The 18,307-nt window shown below is 31.6% G+C and overlaps 1 protein-coding gene across 1 annotated transcript in view; it reads left to right on the forward strand.

Annotated features, from left to right (window-relative positions):
* The window catches only part of LOC106460462 (GON-4-like protein), a 211,856-nt gene that overhangs the window by 54,750 nt on the left and 138,799 nt on the right, over positions 1 to 18,307 (forward strand). The window contains exons 8-10 of the mRNA XM_013920158.2: positions 1,943 to 2,045; positions 7,324 to 7,462; positions 17,073 to 17,159. Of these exons, the coding sequence (XP_013775612.2) occupies positions 1,943 to 2,045; positions 7,324 to 7,462; positions 17,073 to 17,159 (329 nt within the window). The remainder of the gene's footprint in view (positions 1 to 1,942; positions 2,046 to 7,323; positions 7,463 to 17,072; positions 17,160 to 18,307) is intronic.

An 18,307-nucleotide genomic window follows, 5' to 3' on the forward strand; every position in this document is an offset into this window, starting at 1 on the left:
CTTTTGAGTTTATTTTTTATATTTAGAATTACAAGTATGTATGAAAGTAAATAATTGAACTCCCATTTACTCTCTCTTTTTTTTTATAGTCTCATTACAAGAATTCACATTTTGGATTATCATAGGTAAAAGTAATTTATGGAAATATGAAGGGGATTTATCCTTCTCTCCATGGGTATCTTTTTCTGCACATGTTATGCAGTTTCAGTTAGTTACATTCAAAATCTAATTAAACTACTTTCTTTTCATGGTATACCAATAAATATAGCATAAAAATGTGGCTAAAAATCCATATTTTAATAGTACTTAAGTTTTAAGTTCTTACTTTTATAAGGCAATATTAAAAAAAAATCTAGATTTTCCCCTAGTGTGAGAATTGTGACATTTGTTCTCTAAGCATCCTCTCTTCTCTGGTTTATTTACCACCTCTCCAAGAAATATGAAACTTAATGTAAATTACTCATTATAATATCGTCATTACTCAGGCAAAGAATAATTTTCATAGCCTTCAATCTTATTTAGTTACAGAGCTATGAAATAGACAATAAGACCCCTCATGACATACCCACCTGTTACATCCCATCTCTCAGAAATTGCCAATAGATCTTTCTGATGTGCAATACTGTACTTTATTATTTATAACCAATAGAAAGCCAAGGTTTTTCATCTATCAAATGACATATTATATTACATAGTTTTCTGTAAAGAGAATTGTTAAGTTCACTTTTAATTCAAGCTTGATTCCACAGGAAATACATCGACGAGCTTAGGTGAAGTTTTAATGTCTCTTGTCGCATAGTTAGAAAGCCAGAAAAGTTGTGATAGTTATGGGACATTGTATTATTTTTATACATGATTATTCTGTGTTCTTTGGTGCAGTACTACCAATAGTATTAAAAAAATAGGGTTAAGTGTCATGGATGATCGAAGTAAGTGCTTTTTTTTCGTGTTTAATCTTTATTTATTATTATAAAGTAAATAAAATGTAAAAATAGGAAACTTTATGTTAGTTAAGGTTAGATTAGGTCAAATAGATAATAATAATAATATAAAAGTTTTCACAAGGTACGCTCAGGAACAGCTCATGAGTAGCTTATGTGCAATGTGATGCAATAGTGTAATGTGAACTGCATGCTTATGAAGGGATTTACAGCTTTTAATCGCACAAATAGTAGTTAGATAGGGTTCAAAGGGCAATAAAACAATAAAATTTAAGTATAAATAGATGTATAGTGTTATGAGTTTAAAGCTATTTAGAATAAACAAATGCCATTTCGTATTACAATTTGAAATCATCTTAGAAAGAAAAAAGGGTTATTTAGATTTTTTGTTTTCTGATGGTTATGAGGTCAGTGAAATTGTCCAACCTTGTATAAAGTTAGAGTATAGAAAATAACAGATAAGATATAAAGTTTAACTGAAAAAAATAAGGTTGAAATTTCTTTAGGAGATATTAAAGATTATGAAAATAAAATTTGAGATGTTTGAGTTCAATAAAAGTATTTTTAATCTTAATCTGGAAATCACTTTGCACTCGGACTAGTATATAGAAACACTATATATATATATATTTATGCACACATTTTTAGTAAAAATACTCCATTAAAAAATGATCATTTTTGTACAAAAGACTTTCAATGTTTACTAAAAGTCTGCTAAATTTTATGAAAATACACAAGGTGTATTAAAAGTTATAGTATGGAAACTATAATGAGTACAAAATGGTCACAAGGCTGGTTGATTTGACAGACCTCATAGCGAGAGAGTTAAGCAGAAAAGTATTAAGTGTAATTACTGTACAAACCAATTCACAGTTAAATGTTCAAAATAAACAAAAAAACAAGTAAAAATAGTCACATAAACACGTAGCATAAGTTACATGATATTGTAATTTTATATTTAATTTTTTAAAAATTGTTATATTTAAGAAAATTCTTTACAGAAAGAGAAGTTCAGGAGTTGATGGCAGAGGTTTTACAGACAGCTCAGCAGGATTTAGCTGACGGGGAAGAGGAAGAAGATAGGACTGCAAATAACATACCAAGGCTAGTATAAGCTATATAGCAATTAGATTTTTATGAATTTTGAGTTTTTCACTGGTAAATATATAATTGAAGTTTCCATATAATCCTAAGTTCATAACTTATGTTAATTAAAAGACTAACAGATTTCATAGTTATTCTAAGTTTTTTCTTCAGTAATGTCATGAGATAATGTGTTAAATTTTTAGGTTGTCTCAATCAATTTGAATCAGTGTGCAGTTCTCAAATCTCTCAGAAGTCTGATTTTAAAATGCTGTATATCCTCTTAAGCAAAATTAAACATGCCATTTAATATAGAAATACATCCAATACTTATCAGGCAGGCAGTAGCACAGCCTATGTAGGGATGGCTTGGATTGTTCATCGAAGTAGTATTTTAAATATCTCCTCAACAGGTCATCAGAACTTTACAATACTGTACAATGTTTCCTTTTATAACAATATCTATGTAATGACTCAGTCACAAGTTCTGGGAATGTTTGTAGTATCATAACAAAAAATTCCAATATAGCACATTACCTCCTCTCACAAGAATAGCAATTTTCGTTTAGTGCTGCCCTCTATATGCTACATTTTTTTCACATGCCACAAACCTTGAACTCCATGATCAATGTTGTTCATGCATCTCACATGTAAATCATGCAACAACCCTCCACCGATAAGAGTACGACACATTTTCCTGATGCATGTGACTCCCTCTATTCAATTCTACCGAACTATCACTTCTTGTTAGGCAGTAATCTAGTGTAGACTTTTTTGATTATCTTCTCTTCACATATTTTTTCTTTAATATTTCTGTGAAGTAGAGATATCATTTCAATATTTTACTACTGTTTATTTCTGTAGTTTGATTAAATAACTTACCTTTATTTTGTTTTTCCTTTAATTCTTCACCATTTATGATGAATTCTGATGTTAGTGTTACCATGCCAGATGTTCTACCTACTTCCAGCACAATTACACAGGCTTCAGGTCAGTAGACCTCAAATGAGGAAGTTTCAACTCTAATTCATCGGGAGATTGATTGTTATATGAGTTGCCTTTCTTCTCCCATTATTTTTCAACTACCTTGTGATTCTGCTGACCTGTTCACAATGAAGAGGATTTTGACAGCCTTTTCCCCTCCATCTAACTATGCTGTGCCTTCCCAAGCTTCTCCTGCAGAATCTGCTAGGCCTAACCCAGCCTTTTTAAATATGATTCCTAAGGTGTGTTCCATTTTATCCATTTCTTCAATTTCTTATTATTCTGTTCCTTCTTTATTACATTACACCCTTTCCTCTGAGTATTTTGTTTTCCCTCCTTTTCCTAACATTTCTCAATTGATAGTGGGTGCTAGCATGCCTCACCCTTCATGGGCCTCGGAGCATTTTGCCTTGGTTTACCATCAGGCTGACCAACTTTTTCTTGATTCTCAGCAGTTGGATTCACTTTTGCCTGTATGGGGGCTGACCTGGAAAATCCTCTGTGTTTAACCCACGCACAGTTTTCCCACCTTTGTTTTACCTTTACTGCTCTCCTGTGGTACTTGTCCTTCTTTTTCCCTTCATTACTTCCACATTGGTTTTATTGTCCTCTTCGGCTCTGTCCCTTCGCACATGGTTTCTTTGCTGTTGGGATATTCTGGGGAGGGACACTGTTTTGTCCCAGGTTCATTTGCCATCTATTTATCTTTGGGACTTACGGATGGCTCCTTTTCTCCATCAGTCCATTTGTGGGGATATTCCTGAGTCTTTGGAATCACATGTGGAATCTGTGGAGCAACCTTCGACTCTTTCATCTTTGGCTGGCCGTTTACCTCATTTCTGAGCCCTTACAATATCATGTTTTTTACCTGTTCCTACCACTAGGGGTTCCACTATTTGTCATGTTTCTTGATGTAGGTTTCATCTTCACCAGTAATACTGCTGATTATCCTGTGGGTTCTGGTCTGTGTGTCTTGTTTGATTGATGTAGTTTCCCTATGGTGGGAATTTGTTACTGATCCATGGGTTATCCAGGTTTTGTCTTTTTCCATTACCTCGGGATCCCACTACTAGTCAGTGTCTGTCCGAGGTGGTGTGGGCTCTTGTATCAGAAAGAGCTATTGAATCTGTAAGCCAACCTTCCCCAGGTTTTTACTCTATGCTTTTTGTTGTCCCCTAGAAAACCAGGGACTGCCATCCTGTGATCAGTCTGTCCCACCTCAATCACTTTTAGATCTTCCACATTTTACTATGTTGTCTTTTCTCACACTGTAGTGGGCTTTTTCTCCACAACTGTGGATGACCAAGGTAATGTCTCAAATGCTTATTTTCATAGTCCTCTTTCTCATCAGTCACAACATTATCTTTGGTTTGTCTAGTACATGGTTGTGTATCAGTTTCATGCCTTGCCCTTCGGACTTGTTTTGTCTCTGCATGTTTTTTGTCTTGTTGTCAAAACCATTGCCTGACTTCTTCATGCTCAGAGGTTGAGTTTACACCACTACTTAGATGTCTGGTTCCTGTTAGCTCATTCGGAACTGGAATCTTCACAAGAAACTCATCTGCTTCTGACAGAAGCAGCTCGAGTGGGTTGGATTATCAAGTTGGAGAAGTCTTTCCTGTTACCTACCCAATATCTTAAACACTTTGGTGTCTTTTTCAACACCCACCTCAGTCGGGCCCAACCTTCTCCACTTTGACTCCGTTTGATGGAGGTTTAATTTCTCCATGCCCTCACTGCTCCATCTCTTTCTGCTCATGAAGTTCTATTGCTTTTGAGAACCTGGGCTTCTGTGGAGGACACTTATCTCCTTGGGTTGGGCACATATGAGGTCTTTTCAGTAGACTACATGCTCAATGGAATTTTGCTTCGGATCCCTGGATTCTTCCATTACCTCTTCTCCTTCCATTTTAGACTATTTGCAGTTGAATTTGGGATCTCCTTTTTTGGGCCCACGTGCTGGGGATACATCTCCTTGCATGTCATGTTCTGGTTGTTTTCTACCTTATGGAGAATCATCTTTCTAGACCACACAAAGTTTATCCCACAGGCTGGTCTCTCGACCCTCAGGTTTTCCAGTGGGCATGAAATCAGTGAGGTACTCCTCATTTGGATGTATTTGCTACTTTCCTCAATACGAAGTTACCTCTTTCTGCCAGGATTGGACCAACCAGTACCTCCAATCCAACTCCTTCCCTGGGTGATTTTGATCATCTATACCACTCCATTTATATTTTGAGTTGTTTTTTAGCTTTTCTAATGATTATTTTCTAAGATTTTAGAAAATCCAAAAACAATGAAAAATTTGTTTCAGTGGTGGTGGTTTGGGTGCCATGGATTTTGAGACTTTCAGTGCTGATGTTGTGATGATTAATATTAAAGATGGATGTTAGAACAGGAAAACAATAAAGATGTTGCACTAAGCATTTTAATAAAATTTTGAATGTAAGACACAAATCTTGTGTCATGCTCAGTAAATGTACTGCAATTGTGAAATATACTTTTTAGTAATAAGTTTATTATAGATACAGTGAGTATGAGTCTGCGTCAATGTAAGGTGTGTAACAAAAAATGTGTTATTTGTGAAACTCTTGAATCTTACCTATTATAGTCACATTTAAATTAAAGTCATATTTTTATCTCACTTGTATATAATAATGAGAAATATTAAATTGGCTAAAATTTATAGGTTATGATAAATGTTCTCACAAAGAAAAATATGGTTAATGGAAGTAATATGGACAGAACTTTAAAAGGTATATTACAAAAGTTCCTAAGAGTCAGATGAACATTTCTAAGGGAAGAAAGTATATTGAAAAAGGTTCTTAAGAGTTAAATTAGAATTTGTAAGGGAAGTCTATTCAGCTAATTTTTTTGTGGCTTATTTTAAGAATGTATATACGTCATTGACTAACAGGTCGGAGTTTCACAATACATATCTAACACGATAAACTAAGCATGTTTTTAAATATAAACTTAATCTAAACAAATGTTGATATTAAAATAACTACATAATGATAAATTCGTTACAAGAGATACATAAAAGATACACTGAATTGGTTAGTCCATTAAATAATTTTGTCTATTTAAGTAAGTTTGAATTTTATTAAGTTGTAGCAGCTTTCATTTATTATTTGAGAAAAAACTTGAAATAAAGGTCTTTTCAGGAGACTTGCATCAAAATGTACTGTTATGTCCACGAGATAGAAGAATCAAAGAAGTAAAAATACTTCCCCTGTTAAAACTTCCCAATACTAATAAATTTAGATCTTTTACCATACATATTAGCTAAGTGTAAATTATTTAGAATCTTACCACTTAAAAAACAAAACACTGAATTTTATGAACCTGTTAAGCAAATTGTACCTACATCAACTCATAATTAACTCGCTCATCGTGAACCCTTGATAAGATATCATGGAAGTTCTAGACTAGAAAGAAGACTTTATATTGGTTGTAAGTTTGTGAAACTTTTGTTTATAAATCATTGTTTGTAATAACTACTTGTAATAATTGTTATTATAAATTGTATTGTTGTGTGTATATTAAAATGTATTTGTGTTAAAAAAGAAAATCGTGTGTATTAATTTTGTTGGGAAATATCATAAACTGACTATATATCAGCTTTTACTTAACTACTAAATCCAAAGTATAATTTAACTATTAAATTTAAAGTACCATTTAACTCAATTTCAGACCATTCGAAATTCTAATACGTAACACACTATAGTGATTTTAATTATTTTTATATTTTCTTATTCTATTAGCCTCAGAGGTCATGTTTTTTCAGTTCATAGAAATAATACCCCCTACCTACCCACCTCCAGTTTTATAAACATTTGACTGTTGTGTGTATTTTGAAGTTAAAACTACTGAGTTTCTCATCATTTTAGAACTTTGTATTCATATTTATTCTTGTCTATGACACTTTTCTTCAATTAAACCTTACAACTGCCAACTGAAGCAAGTGTTTGTGTGTATAATACATATTCATGATGTCAGAAAAACATGTAGGTTCATGTAGTTTTAATATAAAATGATAAAAATCATATATTTATTTGGGATTAGACGTATATTTTTATAATTTTATTGAAAGTCTCATTAAGGTTGTTTGTATGAGACACATACACAGTATACATAGGTATTCTTTTATTGCTTGATTTATTATTTTGTGCGAGTTTTTCTGTTAGTTTAAATTGAATTTTTTTTGTCTGTGGTTTATTTACCTTTACAAAGGAAATAAAACAAAAGAATTAAACTTCTTAATCCTCATCTTGTAGTGCACTTTGATAGCTTTCTGACATTATGTTCTTAGGCTTCCACTATCTAGTCCAGCTCTTGCTTCAACACCATCAGACACTGGTACCTCTTCAGATGTAGATGGCAGAAGGTTGCTTACTAATATTCACATGACTGATCAGATGAGGTCTCTGCTAGATCAACAGATGAGAATGGTAATAAAAAGGTGGATAATATAGAGATAGTGAAAGGTTTAGTAATCATTTGTTATGCCTTAATATCACAATGTGTATTAAGCTGTATACAAAACATATCACAGATTTGTTCTCTTAATGTAACAAATATTTTGACCTAGAATGGAACTCCAAGAAAACAATTACATGTTTAAACATTAAGCACTATATATTTTCCTTCTGTATAAGTCCATATTTAAAGAATTTTTAGAGGTAAAAGCACTTCATTACAATAACAATAACCTTTAGTGAAACAGGATTGTATGTAGTAGCAGTTAACAACCAACAAAAGTTTTTGGGTTACTGGACTATTCAACTTTACATTTAGAGAAATATCATTGTATTACTTCTAAGAAACTTCAAAAATATAATTTATGGATAATTTGAAGATTAACCTTGACCTGTTTGGTATGGATTATGACAAGAATTATTTTGATATAGGTTTTAGATACTGTAATGGGTATGTTTGGTGAAAGACAATAATATTAGTTTAAATACCAGAATATCCAGTAGTGAGCATACTGATTACCAACACAAGGAATTTACATAAAGATTAAGCACTCGGCCAGAAATTTCAAATAGAACAAAATGCACAGTTTTATTACTACCTTGACAATATATAGTAACAGTGTGTCATTAGATAATTACAAACAAATCCATTGCTTTTAGGAAAACTCTCCAGTATGCCAAATAGTTTTACAAGTATGTTTATTAGTAGTTTGATCAAATTACTTCTGGTTTCAATATACATTTTCTCATTTACAAACCCTATGTATCGAGATATTAGTTGATAATGCTGTAAGGCTGGAGTACAGATTTCTGAGAACAAACTCTTAGTGAAACTTGCTAGAAGAATACTAACTTGTGATAATTTCAAGCCAACTTTTATATAGACTGTTTTAATAGGTTCCAGAACTAGGACTAGTACACGTGATTTTGAAATGAGTGTGAAATAATTCAGGATCTGTTATCTTTAAGAATTTTCTATTCATCTCCGGGCATTTAGCTAAAGGTCTGAGGATCATCCAGTCACAGATAACCCTTGATCTTGCATGTGCTTTGCTGGCATCAGCATTATACCTCGAAGAGCTATTATTTATTTCAAATGTCCACTGGTTTCTTTTCTGACAAATTCTTCTCAGGATATGTAATACTCCATTTCAGATACTTTTTTGACTTCATATTTCACTTATTTTAAACATCCTGGCAGTTTGCTGGATTAAATATTGTCTAATTGCAGAAAGTCTAGCTTTCTGATAAACAATTACTATTTTCTTGCATTCCATTGCTATCTGGTTGCATTCTTTAAAAGGTTAATTATTTTCTCAGCATTCCTTTAATTGTGTTGTAATTTAATATATTTTTATTCAGTGTTATCAAAACATTACTTCTTGTTAACCAATTCATATTTAGTTTATTTATATTTAATAACATATTACTCTACACATATTGTAAGTTATATTGAATAGTTGATAAAATAGTCTTCATGTACTCTCTTTCTCTACTGACTTACTTCAGTACAGTCATTATACTCTAATTCAAAATGAAATTTTGAGGCTAATCTCCTTTCCAAGTAAATTTGCATTTGGATTTTTTCTGCTCTCAATGGAGTACATTCTGATATGAAGATAATATATAAATTGTTGTTAAATGACAAAACATACCATGACTAGCTGATGACTAATTTTTAGTATGTTCAGATCACTTAGATGTCAACCACCCACATAGATCAAGGATACGGATTGTCATCTAATTCTTTCTATGGCTTTGGGTAACAGTAAAAAATTATTGACTGGTTATGAGAGTGATGAGTGATCTGTTGCCTGAAATTACCATTCATTAATTGTTTATTCTACCTGCTCTCTTATGTTTTCAGTTTTGCCAAAATATGGTTAATTAGAGCTGTAATAAAGTAAGTTTAGCCTACATCCTCAGACCTACATGTAGTAATTAGAGTTTAATACTTCATTTAAGATTTTGATCTCTTTTTAAGAATTAATAATAAATCAATAAGATTTATCTGTATTATTATTATTATAATTAGTGTAATTAAACAATATTTTAATGCCTCAATATATGCCATTTTAACTTGTAAGCTTATTCATCAATACATGTTACCACTGGTAACCTGGTTATGAAGGGCATTGGTCCATTTTGTAGAGGATTGTTATATATAAGAAATAAATAAATTAGTTGAGGATTGGGTCACACTAATTCAATAAATTTATCACTGAATATCAGGTTGCAAAAAGGATTTTTCCTTCATGTGTTTACAAAGTACAATAAACATATATAGTATTCACCTGTCTAACTTCAACATAAAACTTGTCTAGAATGCTGGAAAGATTTCTGACATCATCATCTGCAGTCACATTTTGTACAGTGCAATATTCCTCAACTACTTTCACAGTGCCTTTGAGTATGTTTTTAGTACTCTTACTATACTTTTTTGCAGTGAAACTCTACAGCTCTTGATTCATGAGTAACTGAAAACTTTATACAATAATAAATGTCCACATTTATTTTACAGTTTGAGCAAATTGTTTGTAATTAGGCCTAAATGAAGTAGCGTGTTTTCACTGTGCTGCAAAGTTCTGCTCTGATCTTGAAAACTGGGCAACATTGATGCGATTTATTGACTGACTTTTTAAGGCAACAATTTATCATACATTGTAATGTACTCTCAGTCAGTTACAGTGAAGAATTCATGGTGGATGTAAATAATGTGTATTATTGTCCTATCTGGACTGATGGGAACTGACATTGCTTATGACTGTTGTTCTCAGCTGTACATGCTGTGGTTTTGTTACTCAATGCAAACTCTTGTGTTTTTATATTTTAGTAGTTGAGATAATTTCATTCAGTTAAAAAAATCTGATATCTTCCTTTCAAGTCAAAAATGTAACTATAACTATAATGAAATAAAAAATATCTATCAGAATTAATTATTTTGTGAAGGAAATTGTTTTAATTTCTAGGTTGGATTTAATATTAACCAAAGAATTGGGAGAACATAACTCTTTACATAATTCAAAGTTTGATTTGGTTTTGTTATTCCATTTATTTATTATATCAAAAATGTGTTCAAATTATGTTTTGCATTATATTAAAATTATTTTGAATATGGAAATCAGTAAGTAGCATGACTGCCATAACCGATATAAAATTGCAGTGGAATGTATCAGAATGAAATTGTTTGATATTTCCTAGGTAGTGTGATGCCATTAAATATTGATCACTTTTAGGAATGGTATGTAACAGTCCTTTCTGACACAAAATATCCAGACACTCAGATTGGGCATCTAGAATTTTTAAGGGAAAGCCCTTGTACTTAATGGCATTAGAAAACAAAGATATAGAGATCATTTGGGCACTATGATTATCCAGAAATAAACCTGCAACAGGTTGTTCCTCATGGTAAGCAAAGTGTGTCACCTTCTTGTAAAAGATGAGAATCTACAAACACAAAAGTTAATGGCAAACCTGTCCATTTGCCTTAGACTACAATACACAAAATAATCAAGAAGAATCTCTATATGGGTTCACAAAGTAAGGCTCCCAGTCATACCTTCTGTTCAGTTGTTAGATAACCTCAAGCAGCTGAAGTATAAAAATGGGTATTCATGCTATTCTATCTGAAGCTAGTCAAGTCTTTGGATGTAGCACCTAAGGACTTCTGTGCAATCAGACTGTTGAAACTGGCACTGGGAAACTGCCTTCCTTGTACACTAGATGGATTATGGTTAAAAAGCAGGGAGGAGTAGTGTGTTTAGGACATGACAGTCTTAATATGATTATCTTTGCAGTGGAAACTACACTGCAGGGCTATTGCCAAGAAAAAGGGTTGTCAGAGAGTGTGTGACTGGATGTGATGACATAGACTGTCAATGCTGTGGTTAGGCTCCAAAACTGTTTTGATGTAATCATTGAAAAACATTTTTCCTAACTGTTTTTATCCTGCTATTACCAAGCTGTCAATTAGACAAATGTTGGCAACAGGGGAATATTTTCTGCATACTTTTGTTTTATTCTTCATGGAACTTTCATGTTAAATAATTTATGCAAAATATTTGCATATTTCACATTTTTTTTTACATTTATTTACTTTTTGTTTATTTTTTCTGTTCAGCCACATAAAAGTAGTATGTCAATTTATGCAGATTGATATGCACATGCATAAGTAACCACTATTAATTCTAAAATTTAAATACGTTGCTAGATTGTTGAATGTTAATTTAAATACTAAAACCTTCTTTACCATTAAAACTTGAGTACTTGAGATTGATCGCACTAGTGATTGAAACGTCATACCTGTTCTAAAAAATAATCTTCCTTACTGTAAAATCTGTAATTTGTAATAAAATAATAATTAATCACTAAGTAAACTCAAAATGAAACTATAAATTATCAATAGTTCAGGTGTACAAGTATGTCTTTAAATTACTTACTTGTGTGAGAGTTTAATGTCTTTGAATTATTTGTAATTAAGAATTCTGGATGCAAATATCTATATGCGTAGAACTTTCTAGTTTGACCAGCAGTTAGTTGTTATCAGACCACTGGCCCTCCCTTTGGCTAGGCTTTGACTTAATATGTCTTCTGTTGAATAGTCAAAAGTTTTTGCTGGTTTTCTTCTTTCACTCAACATCAACCTTTACTTTTATGAGGATGATGGCTTATTTTGATCCTTTTTGTCACTGAGTCTCTTAGAACACTCAGTTGTTCACCCAGCTGGCACATCTCTTGGGTAAATTATCTACAACTCAAAATTCCGTTTAGTACCAACACATTATTTGGTATATCTGGGGTTTGTGATCAGAACAGTTCAAGGTACACATCAGCTGTCTTATGTGGTGTTGCAAGCCTTGAAGACTTACGTATGTGCTCTTATGTCTACTACTAAAGACATCCTTTTACATTGAAGTTGTTGGTCTCTATTCACAAAGTCATTCCTTTGGGGCATGTTCACTGTGCCACCAGTAAGAATTTGTTTATTAGTGGCAACTGATTTCAGAGACCCATTAAACACAACATAACTGTTTCTTCTATCACTGCTGAATCATCAAGGCTTAGCTGGCTTGAAGTTGACAACAGCAGGATCTCTTTTTTTCTTCATCCTGTAGACATTAACTTTTTTACAAATATCTCTATTGGGTTGAAGCATTATTTTGGGGAATTGACTTTGTTCTGGGTCTTTGACTCATCAGGAAGCATCAGCTCTTATCAACATGTGATACATTTGGGCTGTTATGAATGCTTGTCTCAAGTTTCTATCACTTCTACAACATCATTTTGTGTTAGTTCACACACAGACAATTCCTTATTAGTGACTTGTATCAGTAGTCAGGGTGGTATTTTTTCTAGCACTCTTTGCTTTGCAGCAGTTTCTTTACTTTTTTGGCTTCATTTTCAGCTTGTTCACTTTTGAGTGCGTAACGTTCCTAGTCGAATGAACATTTTTGGCAGATCCTCCTTCTCAAAATCATTAGTTTCTTCCCAAAGAATGGGCCCTTACCCTTTGTTTTTTTAGTAGCTATGCAAATCAATTGTAATGCAATGATTGATGTCTTTTCTTACCTCAGACAATCATGTTCTTCTATTCTGCTGGATCCAACTTTTCTAGCAATGGATGCCATGAGTATGTCTACATTTGTCTGTATTTTGTTCTTATTGATGTATTGTGTGACTGTAAAACCTGAGTAGCTGTTTTTTGACTGACATTTTGATGATTGTTTGCACTTTCTTAAATAATGATCAAAATATGAAAAGAAATGCAACATGCTGAACAGACTACGTCATCACTCTATAATCATTATCATGCTGTTTTGCTGATAAAGTAAGTAGGATAGGTTTACTTCAGTTTAATTCATTTTTATCTTGCTATTGTTTGATTCTTCTGGTAGTCGTGTGTGTGTATATATTTTTATTTATCTTAAATCATAAGAATATTTTTAAGCATGTTTAATGACAGTTCTTTTTTAATTAAATTGTTGCAGGAAGAACAGTTTTGCCAATTGTTATATTTTTATTCTTGTCAATGTGGAACCAAGTTTGTTTTTGTTTTTTCTCATAGTGACACATTTTTTATAATATTGTTTTTAAGGGACATTATACCTTTGCTATACTGTTGTTTCCCAGTGAAGTTGTGAATGTTTCCTGTACAAGCAGGGATCAGTTAAGATGCTGGTGCAATTTTATTATGTACAGAAACATTATCTTATTTATCATGTATGCATTATAATCACTGAAGATATTTTTTGTGCATAATAACATGTTAATATTCACATTTAGTTAGAAGTGTAACGTAGTTGACAAATAATACATATTGAGCTGTAAAAGCTCAACATACAAGGCAGACAGAAATGTGTAGTTAGCATAAAAATGCCATTACTGACGTCACAAATCTGATATTAGTGGCAATTATCAGGGGCCTGTCTGAGGTAAGTTTTGTGTATTTTACAATTAAAAAAAAATATTTTGAAATTGATAGCAAATTTACACTTTATATGCACAAAAGTTGTATTCTTCGCTGGACAATGGTATCTTTAGTAATATGTAATAAAGTTCAGTATACTGCCACATTCAAACATACATACTGAGCCACCAATTATATTTTGTTGGGTATTTCATTTATTTTTCCAGGGCTTGCACAGTCCATGAAAATTTTGAAAAGTCATGGAGTTTTGTACAAAAATTTTCAATGCTGGAAATCTTGGAAAATAAATAGTTTTTATCAAGAGGTCGTGGGAATGTCCTTGAAAGTCTAACCTCATCACTCCTAAACCCCCTGTTTTTATTGACAACAAGCCATACCATTGTATTTAACTCATTTGTGTAAAAACAATCTCTAGTAAATGTGAATTGTAAAATGTGAAGTATGCTGACTATGCAGCACTGAACTATACACCTCTATCTGCAAGTAAACATGTATCACTTTTGCTGGAATGACACTGTTAGCATCAAATAAACTCAAGACTGAGTTGACTCAAATGTCATATCATAAAATTGTTCATAAGATAAAAACATGGACATTTTGAAATTTTTGTATTCCTATCTTCAGCATAAACACTTCAAAAATAATTAACTATGTTTCTGCTAAAGTGCTACATAAGTTTTTGCCAGAAATTTGTTAACAAAAAGAGAGGGGGGTGCATATCCAAATGGTGATAGTATAACAGAATGAGTGCTCTCATGCATTAAATAGTCAAATATTTACCATTAACTCTCTCAACACAGGGTCAGTTGATTTGACCGACCATGTGACCTCTCTGTACTTATTTAAAGTCTTTATAGATTTAATACTTCTAACTTTCAATATAGTGTGTATATCTTCACAAAATTTGGCAGTCTTTCAGTTAACATTATAAGTCTTTCACATACAAAAAACATATTTTTTAGTGAAGCATTTTTAATAAACTAAAATAATGATTTATCCATGAATATATTGATTATTTGGTTTGAATAGTCTGTGGGCAAAGTAATTTTCATGTTAAGGATAAAAATACTTTTCCTCTTCTCAAAAATCTCAAATTTTCTTTCTGTGATCCCTAAAACCTCCTAAATACATTTCAAACGTTTTTTTTCCAGTAAAACTTTATAGTTTATCTGTTATTTTCTCTACCCTATCTCAAAATGGAATAGATCAATTTGACCAACCTTGTAACCACCAAAAAAAAATCAAAATCAATCTAAATTACCTTTTTTTCTTTCTAGAATGATTTCAAATTGTAACATGAAACTACATTTGTTTATCCTAAGTAGTTCTAAGTTCGTAACAGTATACATCCACTTATGATTAAATTTTATTGTTTTGTTACCCTTTGAACCATGTCTAACTACAATCGGCACCATTACAATTTGTAACTCGCTCGTGGAACGTGCAGCTCATGTTACACTAACGAATTACATTATCTATGTGCTGCTTGTGAAACATTTTTATTACGTTATTATTAATTATTTTACCTTACCTAATCTTAACTAACCTAAAAAAGATTTCTGATTTTACATTTTAGTAAATATTTTAGGGACAGTTAGGACTCTAGATACATTATTGTGATGTATGTTATTAATATTACTTTGTCAACTTGTGTTCTTACAAGTTTTTCAGACCTAAGATGAATAAAATTTTCCCAAAAACTGATTGATGATTTTGCTTCTAAACACCATACCTTGTGATACTGATACACGTGATAGCACCCTTGAACAACAGATAAAATTAATCAGAACAATTATTGTTTTAAATGTGTATATGTGTTATTGTACAAGAAAACTTAGTCTGAACACACTATTTAAAATATGAAGATTTTTCATTGACCCACAAGATTTCCAGTTGTTTGTAATATGGAACTGGGGCAGCATACTGAGAAAACATTTAAAAATGATGAAATGCAATTGTGTGGGAAAACCATGAGATGCACAATATAATTAATTTGCACAACAATAAGAGAGTGGTTTCAGTAACAGTATGAATGAATATTTGTTTTGTTGCCATGGTGATGTGTCATGATATGCTCACTAGCCAATTGAGTTAACATGTTGCTCTATTGGCAAACTGAAATATGTAAAATAAATACTTTTTGGTTTTTGTTATATTCCAAAAGAGTTTTTAGCTCTGATGAAAACACAGTATTTGGATAAAAATGATGTGAGGCTTTATCATTTGTTATTACACTGAAATTGGGAAAAGTTGAAGTATACTTAGGAACTGTAAATGATTAAGGATTTATTAATGCCTTGTTCTGTAATGCACAGTCACTTAGAATTTCTTTTAATGGCCATTTTCATATTCTTTTTTCTGGCTGAATAAGTGTTTTTTTTTTCTATAGTCTAGATATTAATCAAAGTATGTCACAGAAGTGCAAATTTAAGATTTTGTTGTTCAGTTGTTTCATTGGGCTAGGATTCATGCTTTAATGAGGCTTTAAATATTGTGAATAATTACATTTTATTAGGTGAACAAATGATTTATTGTTTTGAAATTATGCCAGTGTGATTAATTATATAATCCATGCATTTCACAGAGAATGCTGCTTTTTCACTTATTGCACTTTGTTGTTGCAAAAAAATATTATTTTTTTACTGTACATAGAATAGTGTTCTGTTTCTGTAAAAAAAATATATATATAATATATTCAAAAATACATGGTATAGAAACATTTTTTGAAACTTGAGATTTTTTCTTTAAAGATTTGGTTACCAATAGTAAGTTATTAAACATTGTATACAAATTTACTTCTTATGCAAAATAAGTTGGAATCACAAAGTAACTATCCACTAACATAAAAGGCCATTCAGGAAGAGTATTTATATTAGCTTAGCATATATGTTAACTAAATGAACATGTGTTATAAATGAATCCTGCATTTTTAAAATTGTATTATAGAGTCTAGAGAATGTGATTAAGGATATATTATTCTCTTCTGTTGATGACGCTGCAGAAAAATACATCTAATATATAGTCTTTTAATTAAGGTCACAGATATGTTCAACACAAACTTTTATTATTATATAAGAATGGTTGAACAGTTTTTAATGAAGAATTTATGGTACAAGTAACTTTTTTTTTCTAATAACTTTCATATTTTACCTTTAGCATGTTCAGCTACTAACCCAGATGTGCTTATTGTCAAAAGATATTCCTGGGCTTGAGCGTTTTTCAGATATTGCCTTCTCACTATTGGTAAGACCTTTAGAGTAACATTTTTAATAAAGATGCTTGTTTTTTTTATTTATAAACATTTTTTTTTTGAAAGTGAATTGGTTGTTTATTAACAGTATTAAGTACACATTTTAAATCAAAAATTAGTTATCATATATTTTATAAATATAAGTGTAGAGTCTTATTTTTGTAACAATAAAAATATTAGTTCATTATAGTTTTACATAATATAAATTTGTTAACTGTGTAAACCATCTACAGTGGGTTTTTATAGGGTAATGAAAGTGAGTCTGCCACTTTTGAACTTTTATTCTATTTGATGATTTCAATCAAAACAAAATATAGTTATAACTCAAATTATTTTAAAAACTATTTTGTCCTTATTGTTTGAGTTAAAAAAGACAGTTATGTTTCTAAGATGATTTAAATTAAGAAACCCTTACAGATTTCACAAGTGATCACCATGCTATAAACATTCTATCAGTTATGACATAAAAAAAAATCTTTTATTTATGGCATAATATACATTAGTTTTCAAAATTGGAGCAACAAGATAGTTTTAAGTTTTTCATGTAGTATGAATCCAAAGAGTAATATGATAGTTGAGAATATGTGTTGTTTAGATACACAAAATCAATAAAAAAAACACACAAAATACATGTTTAATCTTTAGTATAAATGGAACAACTATAAAATAAAGAGCACAACAAAAACATACAAAAAATAACCCAAAAGGTCTACAGATAATCAGTATGGAGTATGGCTACCCTTGGCAACTGTGCAAGACACATAGCATCTGTTCATGCTGTCCACTGGGTTGTTTAAGTAAGGAGTAAAAAGTAATTGCCATTCTCCTCTAGGGGTTCATTTTATCACCTGAAGTGTTATTGGAGGGGGTTGAAGAGATGCAACTCCCAAGAAGTTTGGTGACGAGGAACCCACTTTGAGACTAATAATGGCTGAAGACGGCTTGAATGGGTAATGAAGAAAAACTTTAATATAAGTTTAATATAACAGCAAATGTCGAAACGTTGTACAAGTAATTTACACTGACATGGATAATTACTTGTACCTGATGATGACAAAACCTTGTCAAAACGTTGTACATTTGCTGTTATATTAAACATATTTTAAAGTTTTTCTTCATTACCCATTCAAGCCGTCTTCAG

Source organism: Limulus polyphemus, unplaced genomic scaffold (assembly GCF_000517525.1).
Source record: "Limulus polyphemus unplaced genomic scaffold, Limulus_polyphemus-2.1.2 Scaffold775, whole genome shotgun sequence".
Classification (NCBI taxonomy): Eukaryota; Metazoa; Arthropoda; class Merostomata; order Xiphosura; family Limulidae; genus Limulus; species Limulus polyphemus.